Source organism: Saccopteryx bilineata, chromosome 2, assembly GCF_036850765.1.
Source record: "Saccopteryx bilineata isolate mSacBil1 chromosome 2, mSacBil1_pri_phased_curated, whole genome shotgun sequence".
Taxonomy (NCBI): domain Eukaryota; kingdom Metazoa; phylum Chordata; class Mammalia; order Chiroptera; family Emballonuridae; genus Saccopteryx; species Saccopteryx bilineata.
The window spans coordinates 66940565-66953584 of record NC_089491.1 but is presented as its reverse complement, the minus strand read 5'-3'; the positions used below and the strand labels follow the sequence as shown (position 1 = coordinate 66953584).

Below are 13020 nucleotides of genomic sequence, written 5' to 3'. Positions count from 1 at the left end.
TACAAAATTCGATGGTATCATGATCTTAAAACTAACCTTGAGAATGGAAATTATCCATTTGAAGTTTGCATCATTAAAGCAAAAGGAGCAAGAATAGATGATTCTAAACTGAACAATGAACTATTTGGCTCACACATCTCTCCATCAAAATTGATTAGACTTCTCTTAATGAGAAATGTATGGTCTATTACAACAAGTGTTCAGGGATGTTTGTTTATTGCAACTTTTTTTTTTAAATTCATTTTACAGAGGAGAGAGAGAGAGAGAGGAGAGAGAGAGACAGGCGGGAGGAGCTGGAAGCATCAACTCCCATATGTGCCTTGACCAGGTAAGCCCAGGGCTTCAAACCGGCGACCTCAGCATTTCCAGGTCGACACTTTATCCACTACGCCACCAAAGGTCAGGCCAGGGATGTTTGTTTATATTAATCTTAGCTCTAGATCAATTCTCTATCCTTGGTTGTCCTTTAGCTTATTTTGTAGTTGGCCACACTGCTGTAACCTGTACAGGCAAACCTCAGAGATACTGTGGGTTTTGTTCAAGACCACTGCAATAAAGTGAGTATTGTAATAAGGCAAATAATAGTGTTTGCTGGTGTAGTGCCTTGCCTTTAATTTGTTTTGTTTTAAATTTATTGACCAGAGAGAAAGAGAGAAACACTGATTTGCTGCTCCATCTATTTATGCATTCATTGGTTGAATCTTCTAAGTGCCCCAACCAGGGATCAAACTTGCAACTGTCAACACGGCTTACCGCGTGATGACACTCTAATCAACTTAACTACTCAGCCAGGGCCTTACCCTCAATTTATAAAAAACACAACATTTGTGAAGCACAATAAAATGAGGTATGCCTATATATCATAATAAGTTGTCCTAGATCATTTCTAAAAAGCAAAATATGTCTATAGAATCAAACGGGCTATTCTGTGTCACCAACGAATGGACTATCTTAACAAAGATCAGCTGGCTACTCCCTCCATTAATTTAGAATTTCTTTGTCTATACTTTCCATCAACTCCATTTGGCCTATAGAGCAAAGAAGAAGATACCTATGCCCAACTATGTAGTTAATTTTAATAGCCTAATTATGAAATATGTTGTTTAGTGCTATAGGAAAGAAAAATGTAAATAACTCAGTCTCCAAATCTGAGAAAATTAGTTAGGTAGTGAGATACAGGCACAAAATCAAGGCAAAATTATGTATGAGAAGGCAATAAATACTATCAAGTGAAATCCCTCCTAATTAAGAAATCAGGAAAGCTTATAAAAATCAATGTAAAACTGTATTTTAACTGTGTTTATGATAATTTTATTAAAAATGTCATGTTTAAAACAGGTATTATCTCTGTCTTATGAGAGGTTAAAAATGTACAGAAAACATGAATTGGAGATGTAGAAAAAATTTAAGGTTAAGGATTTCCAGGTGAAGTGAAGGACCTCCACATGAATGTAGAGATATTCCACAGGGTAACCTAACAGTCTTCTTTTTTTTTTTTTTTTTTTAATTTATTTATTTTTTACAGAGACAGAGAGTGAGTCAGAGAAAGGGATAGACAGACAGGACCAGAGAGAGATGAGAAGCATCAATCATTAGTTTTTTATTGCGCGTTGCAACACCTTAGTTGTTCATTGATTGCTTTCTCATATGTGCCTTGACCACGGGCCTTCAACAGACCGAGTAACCTCTTGCTGGAGCCAGCAATCTTGGGTTCAAGCTGGTGGGCTTTTTGCTCAAACCAGATGAGCCCGCACTCAAGCTGGCAACCTCGGGGTCTCGAACCCGGGTCCTCTGCATCCCAGTCGGACGCTCTATCCACTGTGCCACCGCCTGGTCAGGCCTAACAGTCTTCTAATTATATGATCCTAAAGTCATCCCTGGATCCATTTCTTCATCAGGTTTGTTCAAAATCTGATGCCAGGGACTATGTTGATGCTGGGGATAAGTGTTTGTGATCAATATGTCTGTACACAATAGCTAAGGAAAAGTAGTACATACAATGAAACAATTTCAGAAAGTGGCAAGTGCAATAAAGGAAACACATCAGTGTTTTTTGGGTGTGCTAAGAGTGATTAGAAATGCTGTTTCTTTAATATAGTTAAATCTTCTGAGGTGGTATTCCAGCTAAGACCAGAGGAGTCTGTCGTATGAAGAAACGGGGAAGACATTTCAGGCAGAGACATGAAGCATAAAGGTCCTGAGGAAAGAAGGAATGGTATGCCTTAAAGCAGTTTGCCAGAAATTCTGTGCTGGTCTGTGAAAGAAGTAACTACCCTGATGATGTATGAATATTATATACTGCTCACAAAAATTAGGAGATAATTTCAAAATGAACATGAAGTGATAAAATATCTCCTAATTTTTGTGAGCAGTATAGATCCAGTTATCTTAGTCCAATTTGCGTATGCTCAGGGTAATTTCTACCTTAGTGGTCCCTGAAACAATTCTATTTTCACTTGTTCCCAAGTATAAAAAAGTTGAAAACCATTGCATTAAAAAACATAGAAGTGGGTAGAGCTGAAGTTTTGTCAATACAAAGGTAAGTGATGAGGTTAGAGTAAGCAGGGGCCAGGTCATAGATGGCAGAGCTTAGATTTTATTCTAAGTGCAACAGGAACATATTAGGGGGTATTAAACAGGTGAGTAACCTGATTCAGAACTTAGTAAGATCATTCTGCTGTTTTGGGGAGAAAGAAAGCTGCTTAGCAATGTGAAAGCACAGAATCTAGTTAGGTATTTACTATAGAAGTTCAGGTAAGAGAGAAAGATTATGGAGAACTGACAAAATATGTTCATATATTATTGGATGTAGAGTATATAAAGGGATGGTAAAGAGGGAATCAAAGATTCTTTCACTAATTTTGGACTCATTAATTTTGTGATGCCAGGCAAGTAAGTGGTTGAATATAGGAATATGAAGCTCAGGGGAGATTAGATCTGAAGGCATAAATTCAGAATCATTAACATGGTATTTAAAGTCTCATGATTGGATGACGTCATTTGGGGAGCAAGCATGAAGATCAACAAGTGAGTAGCGTTTTGGGAAACTGAAATCTGGTAGGTGAGAAAAGACATATAAGGAAAATGAAGGAGGAGAAAGAATAGACCATGATGACATACAATTTATAAAACAGAGTTAGCTGCTGAGCAGTACAGTAAGGAGGAGACTGAGAAGTCACCATCGGGTTTGGCAATGGAAAAGTGTTTGTGAGCCTGACCTAATCTGATAGAGTAGAGCAGTGGGAAGGAAAGGAGGCAGACTGGAGTGCTGAGGTATGAATGGGAGCAGAAGAAATAAAAAATACGGTAATCATTAGAGATAGCTCCTGAGAAGCTTTGCCATGAAGAGAGAAGAGAAATGGGAGAGGCGATGGGAGAAAAGGGATAAAGGAAGGGTGTGTGTGGAGTCTGTTGTGAAAACTCAACAAGATTCTAGGATATTAATGAGAATAAACCAGTAATGGCAATTTGGAAAAGGAATTTACTGTAGAAGTAAAGTTCCTGAAAAGGCAAAGGATATGGAATTGTGAGAAAAGGTAAAAGGGCTTGCATTTTAGAGAAGAAAATATCACCCACAGAAACAAACAAACAAAAAAAATAAGACTTCAGAGGAAATATACTTACTAGTGATGGTAAAAATCATGGTGTGATTAATGCAAAGCAGGAGGTGAAAAAAAGTTATATCCCTTCCTTTTTCTATCACTCCTATATCTGTTATAATACAATAAAAATGTTCCTAAAATAGGGAAGGGGCACTAAAAGAATGGAAAGCAATCTATTATTTACAATGATACCAGCTACCCCATTGTGATGTTAATATTTCTGAGTATGTCATCCCTCCAACTTAAAAGTCCTCGTATTTAGCAACATGGCCCACAGTTTACAAAGAAAAAAAACTTAATATGACATAAAAAAGTTCATTATAACTTTGGGTACATTTTTCCTGGTCTCTTTCCTAATCATTTTTTGTAACTAACTCAGTACAAGAAATATAGATTTTTGTCAAGTATATTTGACCTTGATGCCTGTTTTGCTTATTAATATAATAGAGTTAAATGCTACAATCCATACAAAACACTTTGTTAGTGTCCAGCATTTATTAAGTGTTAATAACTATTAAGTACTATTATAGAACATAATAGGAGCATCTAAAATAATTGCTGGTTAGACGAAACATCTACAAAGATTTTTCAAATGAAACATATTTAAGTGAAAAACTAAAGAATGAATATCATTCCAAAGTTAAAGAGAAAAATGTTTCTAAGAAAATATGTCAAGTGTAAAAGCCCAGATGAGAAAAAGAACATGATTTATTTATTTATTTATTTATTTATTTATTTATTTATTTATTTATTTTTCCTGAAGCTGGAAACAGGGAGAGACAGTCAGACAGACTCCCGCATGTACCCGACCGGGATCCACCCAGCCCGCCCACCAGGGGCGACGCTCTGCCCACCAGAAGGTGATGCTCTGCCCCTCCGGGGCGTCGCTCTGCCCCGACCAGAGCCACTCTAGCGCCTGGGGCAGAGGCCAAGGAGCCATCCCCAGCGCCCGGGCCATCTTTGCTCCAATGGAGCCTTGGCTGCGGGAGGGGAAGAGAGAGATAGAGAGGAAGGAGGGGGGCGGGGGGTGGAGAAGCAAATGGGCGCTTCTCTTATGTGCCCTGGCCGGGAATCGAACCCAGGTCCCCCGCACGCCAGGCCGATGCTCTACCGCTGAGCCAACCGGCCAGGGCCGAACATTACTTATTTAAAGAGGTACAAGATGGTGCTGGCCAGTTAGCTCAGCGGTAGAGGGTCGGCCTGGCATGTGGATGTCCTGGGTTCAATTCCTGGTCAGGGCACACAGGAGAAGCAACCATCTGCATATCTACTCCTCCTTCTTCCCTCTCTCTCTTCTCTGCCTGCAGCCATGACTCAGTTATTTTGAGTGCATCAGCCCCAGGCACTGAGGATGGCTCCATGGGGCCTCCACCTCAGGAGCTAAAATAGCTTGGTTGCTAGCATGGCCCCAGATGTGCAGAGCATCAGCTCCAAACTGGGGCTGCTGGGTGGATCCCAGTCAGGGCACATGCAGGCGCCTGTCTCTATCTTCCCTTCTCTCACTTGGAAAAGAAGGTAAATATGATAAAGAAGTAAATAATAAATAAAGAGGTACAAGATATTTAATCTGGCTAGAGCACAGAATATTTGGGGAAATGAAAGAGGAAAGTGGTAAGAGATACAGCTAGAGATATCAACTAAAAAATATTGTACAAGACCCTGTAAAACCACATAAGCCTTTGAAGGAAAAAGGTAACAAAATTAGATTTGTATTTTTGAAAGAAGACAACTCTGTATTGGAGAAGAGAATAAAGGGATTATATATGGAGTTAGAGAGTGGTACAGAAGGTGCTGTAATAAATGAATAAAGGTATCAATGCTTAAAATGTTAAAACTTAAAAGTACTTAATGTGTTAAGTACTTTTAAAATAACCTCTGGCTATAAAATGTTAAGTACTTTTATATATATTATGCATCTTTAGATATCTGTTCAGTGGTGCAAATACCTAATTCACATTCAATTTCTTTTTTTTTTTTAACAACAGAAATACAGAGAGGGACAGATAGGAACAGACAGACAGGAAGGGAGAGACATGAGAAGCATCAACTCGTAGCTGTGGCTCCTTAGTTGTTCATTGATTGCTTTCTCAAACGTGCCTTGACCAGGGGGCTCCAGCCAAGCCAGTGACCCCCTGCTCAAGCCAGCGATGTTGGGCTTCAAGCTAGCAACCATATTTATGATCCCACGCTTAAGCCAACAACCCTGAGCTCAAACTGTTGAGCCCATGCTCAAGCTGGATGAACCCATGCTCAAGCCGGCAACCTTGGGGTTTCGAACCTGGGTCCTGTGTCCCAGGCCAATGCTATATCCACTGTGCCACCGCCTGGTTAGGCCACATTCCATTTTTAACACAGTAATAACAATAAAACCCTGATAATCATACCAGTATTCTTCTTCAGGGACCTTATCCAAAGGTGGATTCAGGCAGTAAATATGATAGGCCATGTTACATTCATCACACAGAAGCTGCATGCTGGGTTCCTGTTTTCCACCGCATATACGACAGGAGCAAGAATGGCATTTCTTATCTGGGTTCCCGCCACAAAAGTCACATTCAGGGTCATTTTTCCCTATTAAGAACAAAATATAGCAAGCCTAGTCTTAAAATCAGGTTTCTATTTATCAATCTTCTGAAGAAACACCCATGAAAATACCACACAGCTTTTTTCATGATGAGAAAGGAACCATAAAGGATAATCTCATATGGGACTTTAAGAATAAATGCCTGAGCCTCACTCTAGACCAGTGGTTCTCAACTTGTGGATCGCGACCCCGGCGGGGGTCGAACGACCAAAACACAGGGGTCGCCTAAAATAAAATATGTATTTCCGATGGCTTTAGGCGACCCGTGTTTTGGTCGTTCAACCCCCGCCAGGGTCGCGACCCACAGGTTGAGAACCACTGCTCTAGACTTATGAATCAAATTTTCAGGATGAGCTCCTGACATGTGCCAGTAATACATCTATACTGCTCACAAAAATTAGGGGATATTTCAAAATGAATATGAATCGATTAAAAAAAAGTATTTGATTTTTTTTCATTAAACATCAGAAAAACAAATGACAAGTCAAAGAAAGTTCATTATGCAAATGAGATGCAAAATCAACTTTTATTTCATTGGTGAAAATGCACTGTACAGAAGGCTGAAAGTGCTGGAGTATTTGCACGTTCCCTGGTCCCCTAATTTTTGTGAGCAGTGTAATTACACTCAACCACAAGGATAATGCATTTCTCTCTTAAAAATCTTTATTGACTAGACTCATGGTCCCCAAATGTGCACCAATGCAGTAAATTCACTGAGGGGCACCAAAAGATATCTTAAAATTTCAAGGGAAATAAAAATACTATGTCAAACAAAGTCCTAATTACTTACAAAGGACCTAATTACTTAATAGATGGAATTGTTAGGTACCATCTGTCCTGCAGATCCAAATCTTTCCTTGGGTGAGCTGAACTAGGAGGAGGTGGGCCATTGGGGGTCAATAAGCCCATTTGAGTTGCCATACAAGCTATACCCCCAAAGTTCTCTTTATTAGTAAGTGGCATTTTTAACTCGGCTAATTTTTATCTTGTCAATTGGTTCAGAATTCTGGCAAGTTAAGATGTCCCATTTATTGTCCCTCCCCATCTAAATACAAACATCTTTTGACAAAGTGTTTGTTACCCTGAAATTTTAAAATGTGCATAGGTACACAAAAAGTCTTAATGTTCATAATGCCAAAGTTAAACTTAAATGTCAATCAAAAGAGAAAAAGTTGGATAGATTTATGTAAAACACTGGTAAATTTACAAGAACTATTAATACAGATAAAACCAGGTATTAAATTCAAAAAGGAAACTGGAGAATAATTTTTTTTAAAAAAACAAAAAATTTTTAAATACACAAAGATCAATTATATACCTAGAGGAAGATATCTAGAATGACATCTGTTGTTAGAGTGATTACCTCCTGGTAATCTATATGGATTTAAATTTATATACAAATTCATTTACAAATTCTACATTCTGAATTGCTCATAAATGTAAATTTAACATAACAGGACTAATCTATCATTATAAGGGCAATGAAATGGGAAAAAGTACCTAACAATGAGATTGAGGAAGGAAAAGAGAAAGGGCTACAGACTTTAGTCTAACTTTGACTGATTACTGCCTACCCTTACGAATGAAGATTATAATACTTTTGTTTAACTTCCACTAAGGTAGTTGTGACAACAAATAAGTAATAGAAATATAATAGAGTGAGTGATTTGATTAATGGAGGTCTGGCTGCAGCTCTGAAATGGTTTATTTACATACAAGTTCAACATTGTGGCTATAATGTGATTAGCATTAGACAAGAGAATAAAAAATATACGCAGATAGACTGGGAAAACAGACACGAGAAAAACCTAGTCAATCTTGGTTTTCCATTGTTTTACTAAGAAAGACTAAGTAACATTAAATAAGTTTACTCATCAATTTACCTTTATTCCTAAGATATAACCATACAAGTAGTCAGACAGAGTATGCACACCTTAAGGTTGTTATCTCAAATCTAGATATATTAGCATTGCAGCCTCAAAACATGAAAGTGGCCTAGACTGGTAACATGAAAGTCTGTTAAATGATCTGTTCAAGTCCTTGTCTTATCATCTTTCATGACTGTGGTAAGAAGAGGTTAGGCAAGATCCCTCTTGTCTTGAATAGTTCTTTTCTACAATACACTACATATACTAGAGACACTGACATGTGGCATAAAGTCAATGGATTGCTCTCCAAAAATAATTTAGAAAAGCTTGTGAGATACTAATTTATTTGAAAAAACAGCAATTAAATCATGAATGTAAAGGTCTCAAAACTAGTTATACCTCTGTTAACAAATAAATGTATGATATTAAGCAAGTAAAATATGTACCATGAAGAGGTAGGGTGACGTCCTAATGATTTTATAAACCTCATTTATTACCTCCCAGGAATTTAAGGATCAATCAGAACTATTATTCTTAGTCTCTACTAGTATAAAAATAAGTCTTGTTAGTAAAAATTCCTCCTGGAGGTCCATAAAATTACTGAAATAGGGTTTTTATTTGAACAGAACCTACACTACAGAAAAGAGCAAGAAAATGGCAATAAAATGCCAAGAGAAAAAATATTTCTTTGAAAACAAATTTGATCATGAGAAAAATCCATTAGTCCAAAATGGATCTTATATCAAAACTGTCTTGAAAATAAAATTGTATGAGCTAAGTTTTATATTTCCTCAAAAGTTATTCCCTGGCCAATTAAATTGCCAATCATGTACAATATATGTAGTCTAAGCCCATAAAAATATTCATACTTAAAAATTTTCCATCTGCCAATGAAAGAGGGTGAGCTCCTGGTTTCTCGATCTTGAAGATTTCATTTACAAATCTTATCTGGCAGTCATTTAATTTTCCTTCGGAACCCCTGTTTAAAAAAGAAAGAAAAGTTAACTTCTGCCAGTAAAATCTAACCATATGCAAATAATAATTAAAAGCCAGTGTGAAAACTCAGTGAACTTTGTCTACATACAAAATGGGATTACAGATATTCCTATTACTGAGTTATTGTTTCCAACAGAATAAAAAACCCTGTCCAACAGTAATCAGTTAATATTCAAAGTTAACGTAGCTTTATGGTGTAATATTAAGAAAAAAAATTTAGAGACTTCACTGAGATTATCTGATAAGAAGGTAACTACCTTGTAAATTTAATTTAAAGACTAGATGAAATAATACTCTCAATTAAAATGAAAGATTAAAACATTTCCAATAAATAAAGTGAGTTTTTAGGTAAAAAGATGACATCTTTAAAAATAAGTCTTTCAAATACTAAGCCATATTTTTCATAGATACAGTCTCTACCTGTTTGCATATGCTTCTTCAAAGTTTTCTGCCATGACTGTGGAAATTTATATTTCTCCTTTTAATCTGTTTTCTTTTTATTTCTGAAGCTATGTCATTAGGTGTATGCAGACTTAGCATTCTTATATCTTATGAAATATCTCTGTATCTCTACTTAATATATTCTGTATCAAAAGTGTACCTTGGTTTCTTTTTATTTATTTATTTTTTTGGTTAGCACTTGCTAACCAAATGTTTCCATCTTTTCACCTTTTCTTTAAAACTGTTAAAGTCAAATATACACAAATACAGAAAACCGCATGGACAAAAGTCAAGTTTTTGCCTGTGTTTAAAAAATTCTAGTCTATAAATTCCCACATGATCTTTCTTCCTTTCAATTTGAAGAACTCCCATCATCTGTCCTAGTTTCCCAGTCTTGATTTTGATATCTGGATTCCCAAAGTGTAGTTTAGTATTTTCCATTGTTTGCATTTCCAATACATTGGTAATTGTCTCCAGAGCAGTGGTCAAACAAATGCTTGGTCCACTGCCCGTTTTTGTTAAGTAAGTTTTACTGAAACAGGGCTATGACTACTCATTTACATATTCTCTATGGGCTGATTTCTTGCTACAATGGCAGAGTTGAGTGGTTTTGACAGAGACACTCTGGCCATGAAAGGTTTAAATTATTTACTATCTGAAGCTCAACAACAAAAAATTTTTTTTTGTCAAACCTGGATTTAAATGCTAAAATCAAATCCAGGCTTATTTTTTTTGGTAAAATTATTTATATGTCTATTTCCATCAGGAAGAACCCAGCTATTTAATTGTCTTCTCTTATGATGATAAGATGTCATAGATTCTCAATGCCTAGGTTAATTCACTGGGAGTTAGAACATGTTGATATTACAGTTCTCTCATTCTGATCATTTATTTGCTGGAATAATTCCATAAAGAGAAGCTTGACCTAATGAACTATTTGCTGACTCAGTGGTATACAAAAAATGTATGTACAACAAATATAGGTAGATTAAATGCTTTCTTTAGCAGTTTTTCAAAAGAAGTAGTTCCTCTAACATCCTATATAGATGACCAATGAGTTTTGATAATAGTAAGTGTGAGGTCAGCTGGCAATGGGGTAAGGTCACATGAAGAACCACCCACACCCATGACTGCCAAATGAAACAGCCACACCCATGCCGCCAAAAGAAATGGCTCAGGAGCATTTTGAAAAAACAACAACTGTCTGTCAGCCAATTAAATTTTGCCACCCACCACCACCGTACCAACACTATAAATTACCCCTTGGGGGGGGGGAGAAACTGTTCGACTTCCCTGGCCCCTGTCTTGTGGACCAGTGAACCTCGCCCGGGAGCACTCTAAATAAAACTTTTGCTTGTCCACACTTGTTGGCTACGTCCTTCTTTCTTCCTTGGCGGAAAATACCTTACATTTGGTGCTGAAACCCGGGAGGAGATTGAGTCCACAAGGACTGCTCCTCTCCCCTTCCCTTCTGAGGAAGAGCAGGACCTCCGAACTCCCACTCCCACCCATTTCAGCACATGGTGCGGTAAGTCTTCTGCCTCAGCCTCCCCTCAGTTCTTTCCAACTCTGAGACTCCCTGTCTGTAATCACAGCTGCATCAGGGACCTCCTGCCCTTTCCGAGTGCGTGTGTGACCTGGAGACATTCCGGACACTCCCACTCTGCCTGACTGTACGGTGGCCAGAGATTGAGTTGGGGGACGCCAATTCTCATCTCTGATCACCCCAAGGCTGAGGGTGGCCAGGGGGGCACAGGAATCTAAACCTGGCTCAAAAACACCCCTAGGGTGCCTTTTCCAGAATCTCTCAAATATAGATCCCTCCCTAAAGAAGAAGAAACTGATATTCTCCACTGTAGCCTGGCCACAATATCCAATGGATAACCAGACCAGGTGGCTTCCTGAAGGGACTTCTGACTTTAACACCCTCACGGATTTACAGAACTATTGTCAGAGAACTGGGAAATGGTCGGAGATCCCTTACATTCAGGGCTTCCAGTATTTGTGCTCCCGTCCTAATCTCTGTGCCGCCTGCTCTACGGCACAGGTCCTTTAGCCAGAGAACCTCAGCTAGACCCTCCGCTCCTGATCTTTCCTCCTTTGCCGACCCCCCTAAGAAACTCTCTCCCCCTCCTGCACGACCCCCTCCGTCCTGTCAGGGTCCTCCTCTCCCTTTACCGGATCCTGTTTCTCATTTGCCTGCAGATACCAGTCCCTCTCTCTCCTCCCCTTTCAGTGCTCACACCAGATCTAGCTCCGAGACACAAGAGGGAGACAACCTTCTCTGCCCTCTCCGGTGGCTGGAGTGGAAGTAATTGTTCAAGTTCATGTTCTGTTTTCCCTCTCTGATCTGTCTGCAATCTAAATGCGTTTAGGCTCCTACTCTTCTAAACCTACCGCCTATACCAAGGAATTCCAATATCTCACTCAGGCATATGACCTCACTTGGCATAATCTCTATGTTATTATGTCTTCTACCCTTACCCCCGATGAAAGGGACTGGATCCAGATGGCGGCAGGCACAGACTCATGCCGATCAGGTTCACCTCAGAAACAACCAAATGCCAGCTGGGGTACAGGTGGTCCCTGACACGAACCCCAACTGGGATTACCAGACGGGACAAACAGGTAGGAGACAACAAGACCAGATAATTGAATGTCTCATAGCTGGTATGCAGAGCGCAGCACAAAAAGTAGTTAAGTATGATAAATTAAGGGAAATTACTCAAGGACCTCAGGAAAACCCAGCCCTTTTTTTGAACCACTTCACTGACGCTATGGTCCTCCATACCCATCTAGACCCTGCCTCCTATGCTGGGGCCACTGTATTAGCTATTCACTTTATTTCCTAATTGGCCCCAGACATTCGGAAGAAACTTAAAAAGGCGGAAGAGGGCCCCCAAACCCCTTTCTGAGACCTGATGAACATGGATGGCATTTAAAGTTTTTAATGGTCGAGAGGAAAAGGCTGAGGCTGCTCGCCAGGCCCGCATGCAGCAAAAGGTAACACTCCAAACCCAGGCTCTTTTGGCAGCTCTGAGGCCGGCAGATCAACAGTGGCAACGCATAGGAGGTGTCTGACCCAAGTCCGGGCTGCAAAGAGGAACCCCACTGGGAGTTTGCTTTAAATGTGGCAGGGAGGGTCACTGGGCCCAGCAGTGCCCCTGCCCGAGGCTGCCCACTAAACTCTGCCCTGACTGCAAACAGCCCCGGTCACTGGCTGAGCGATTGCCCCCTTTGGGTAACAGGCTCTTCTTCGACGCCTCCATGTGGAGGACAAGCCAGCCAGGCGGGCCCACCACTCGAACTTCTCGGTCTCATGGACGACTGATGGGGTCCAGACTCGAAGACCCCATCACCCTCGCCGAGCCCAGGGTAATGCTGCAGGTAGCGGGTAAGTCCATCTCATTTCTTGTGGATGCGGGGGCTACCTTCTCTGTTTTGCCATCACACTCTGGACCTCTAGTTCTCTCACAGCTCTCAGTTATGGGAGTTGATGGGACCTCCTCTTTCCCTCTGCGCACACCAT

General features: G+C 39.6%; 1 protein-coding gene across 2 annotated transcripts in view; it reads right to left on the bottom strand.

Moving 5' to 3' along the window:
* Positions 1 to 13020, bottom strand: part of UHRF2 (ubiquitin like with PHD and ring finger domains 2) — a 94560-nt gene that overhangs the window by 24663 nt on the left and 56877 nt on the right. For both annotated transcript variants that reach the window (XM_066257212.1, XM_066257211.1), the window contains exons 5-6: positions 8924 to 9033; positions 5987 to 6173 (exon numbers count right to left, since the gene is read on the bottom strand). In XM_066257212.1, the coding sequence (XP_066113309.1) occupies positions 5987 to 6173; positions 8924 to 9033 (297 nt within the window). The remainder of the gene's footprint in view (positions 1 to 5986; positions 6174 to 8923; positions 9034 to 13020) is intronic.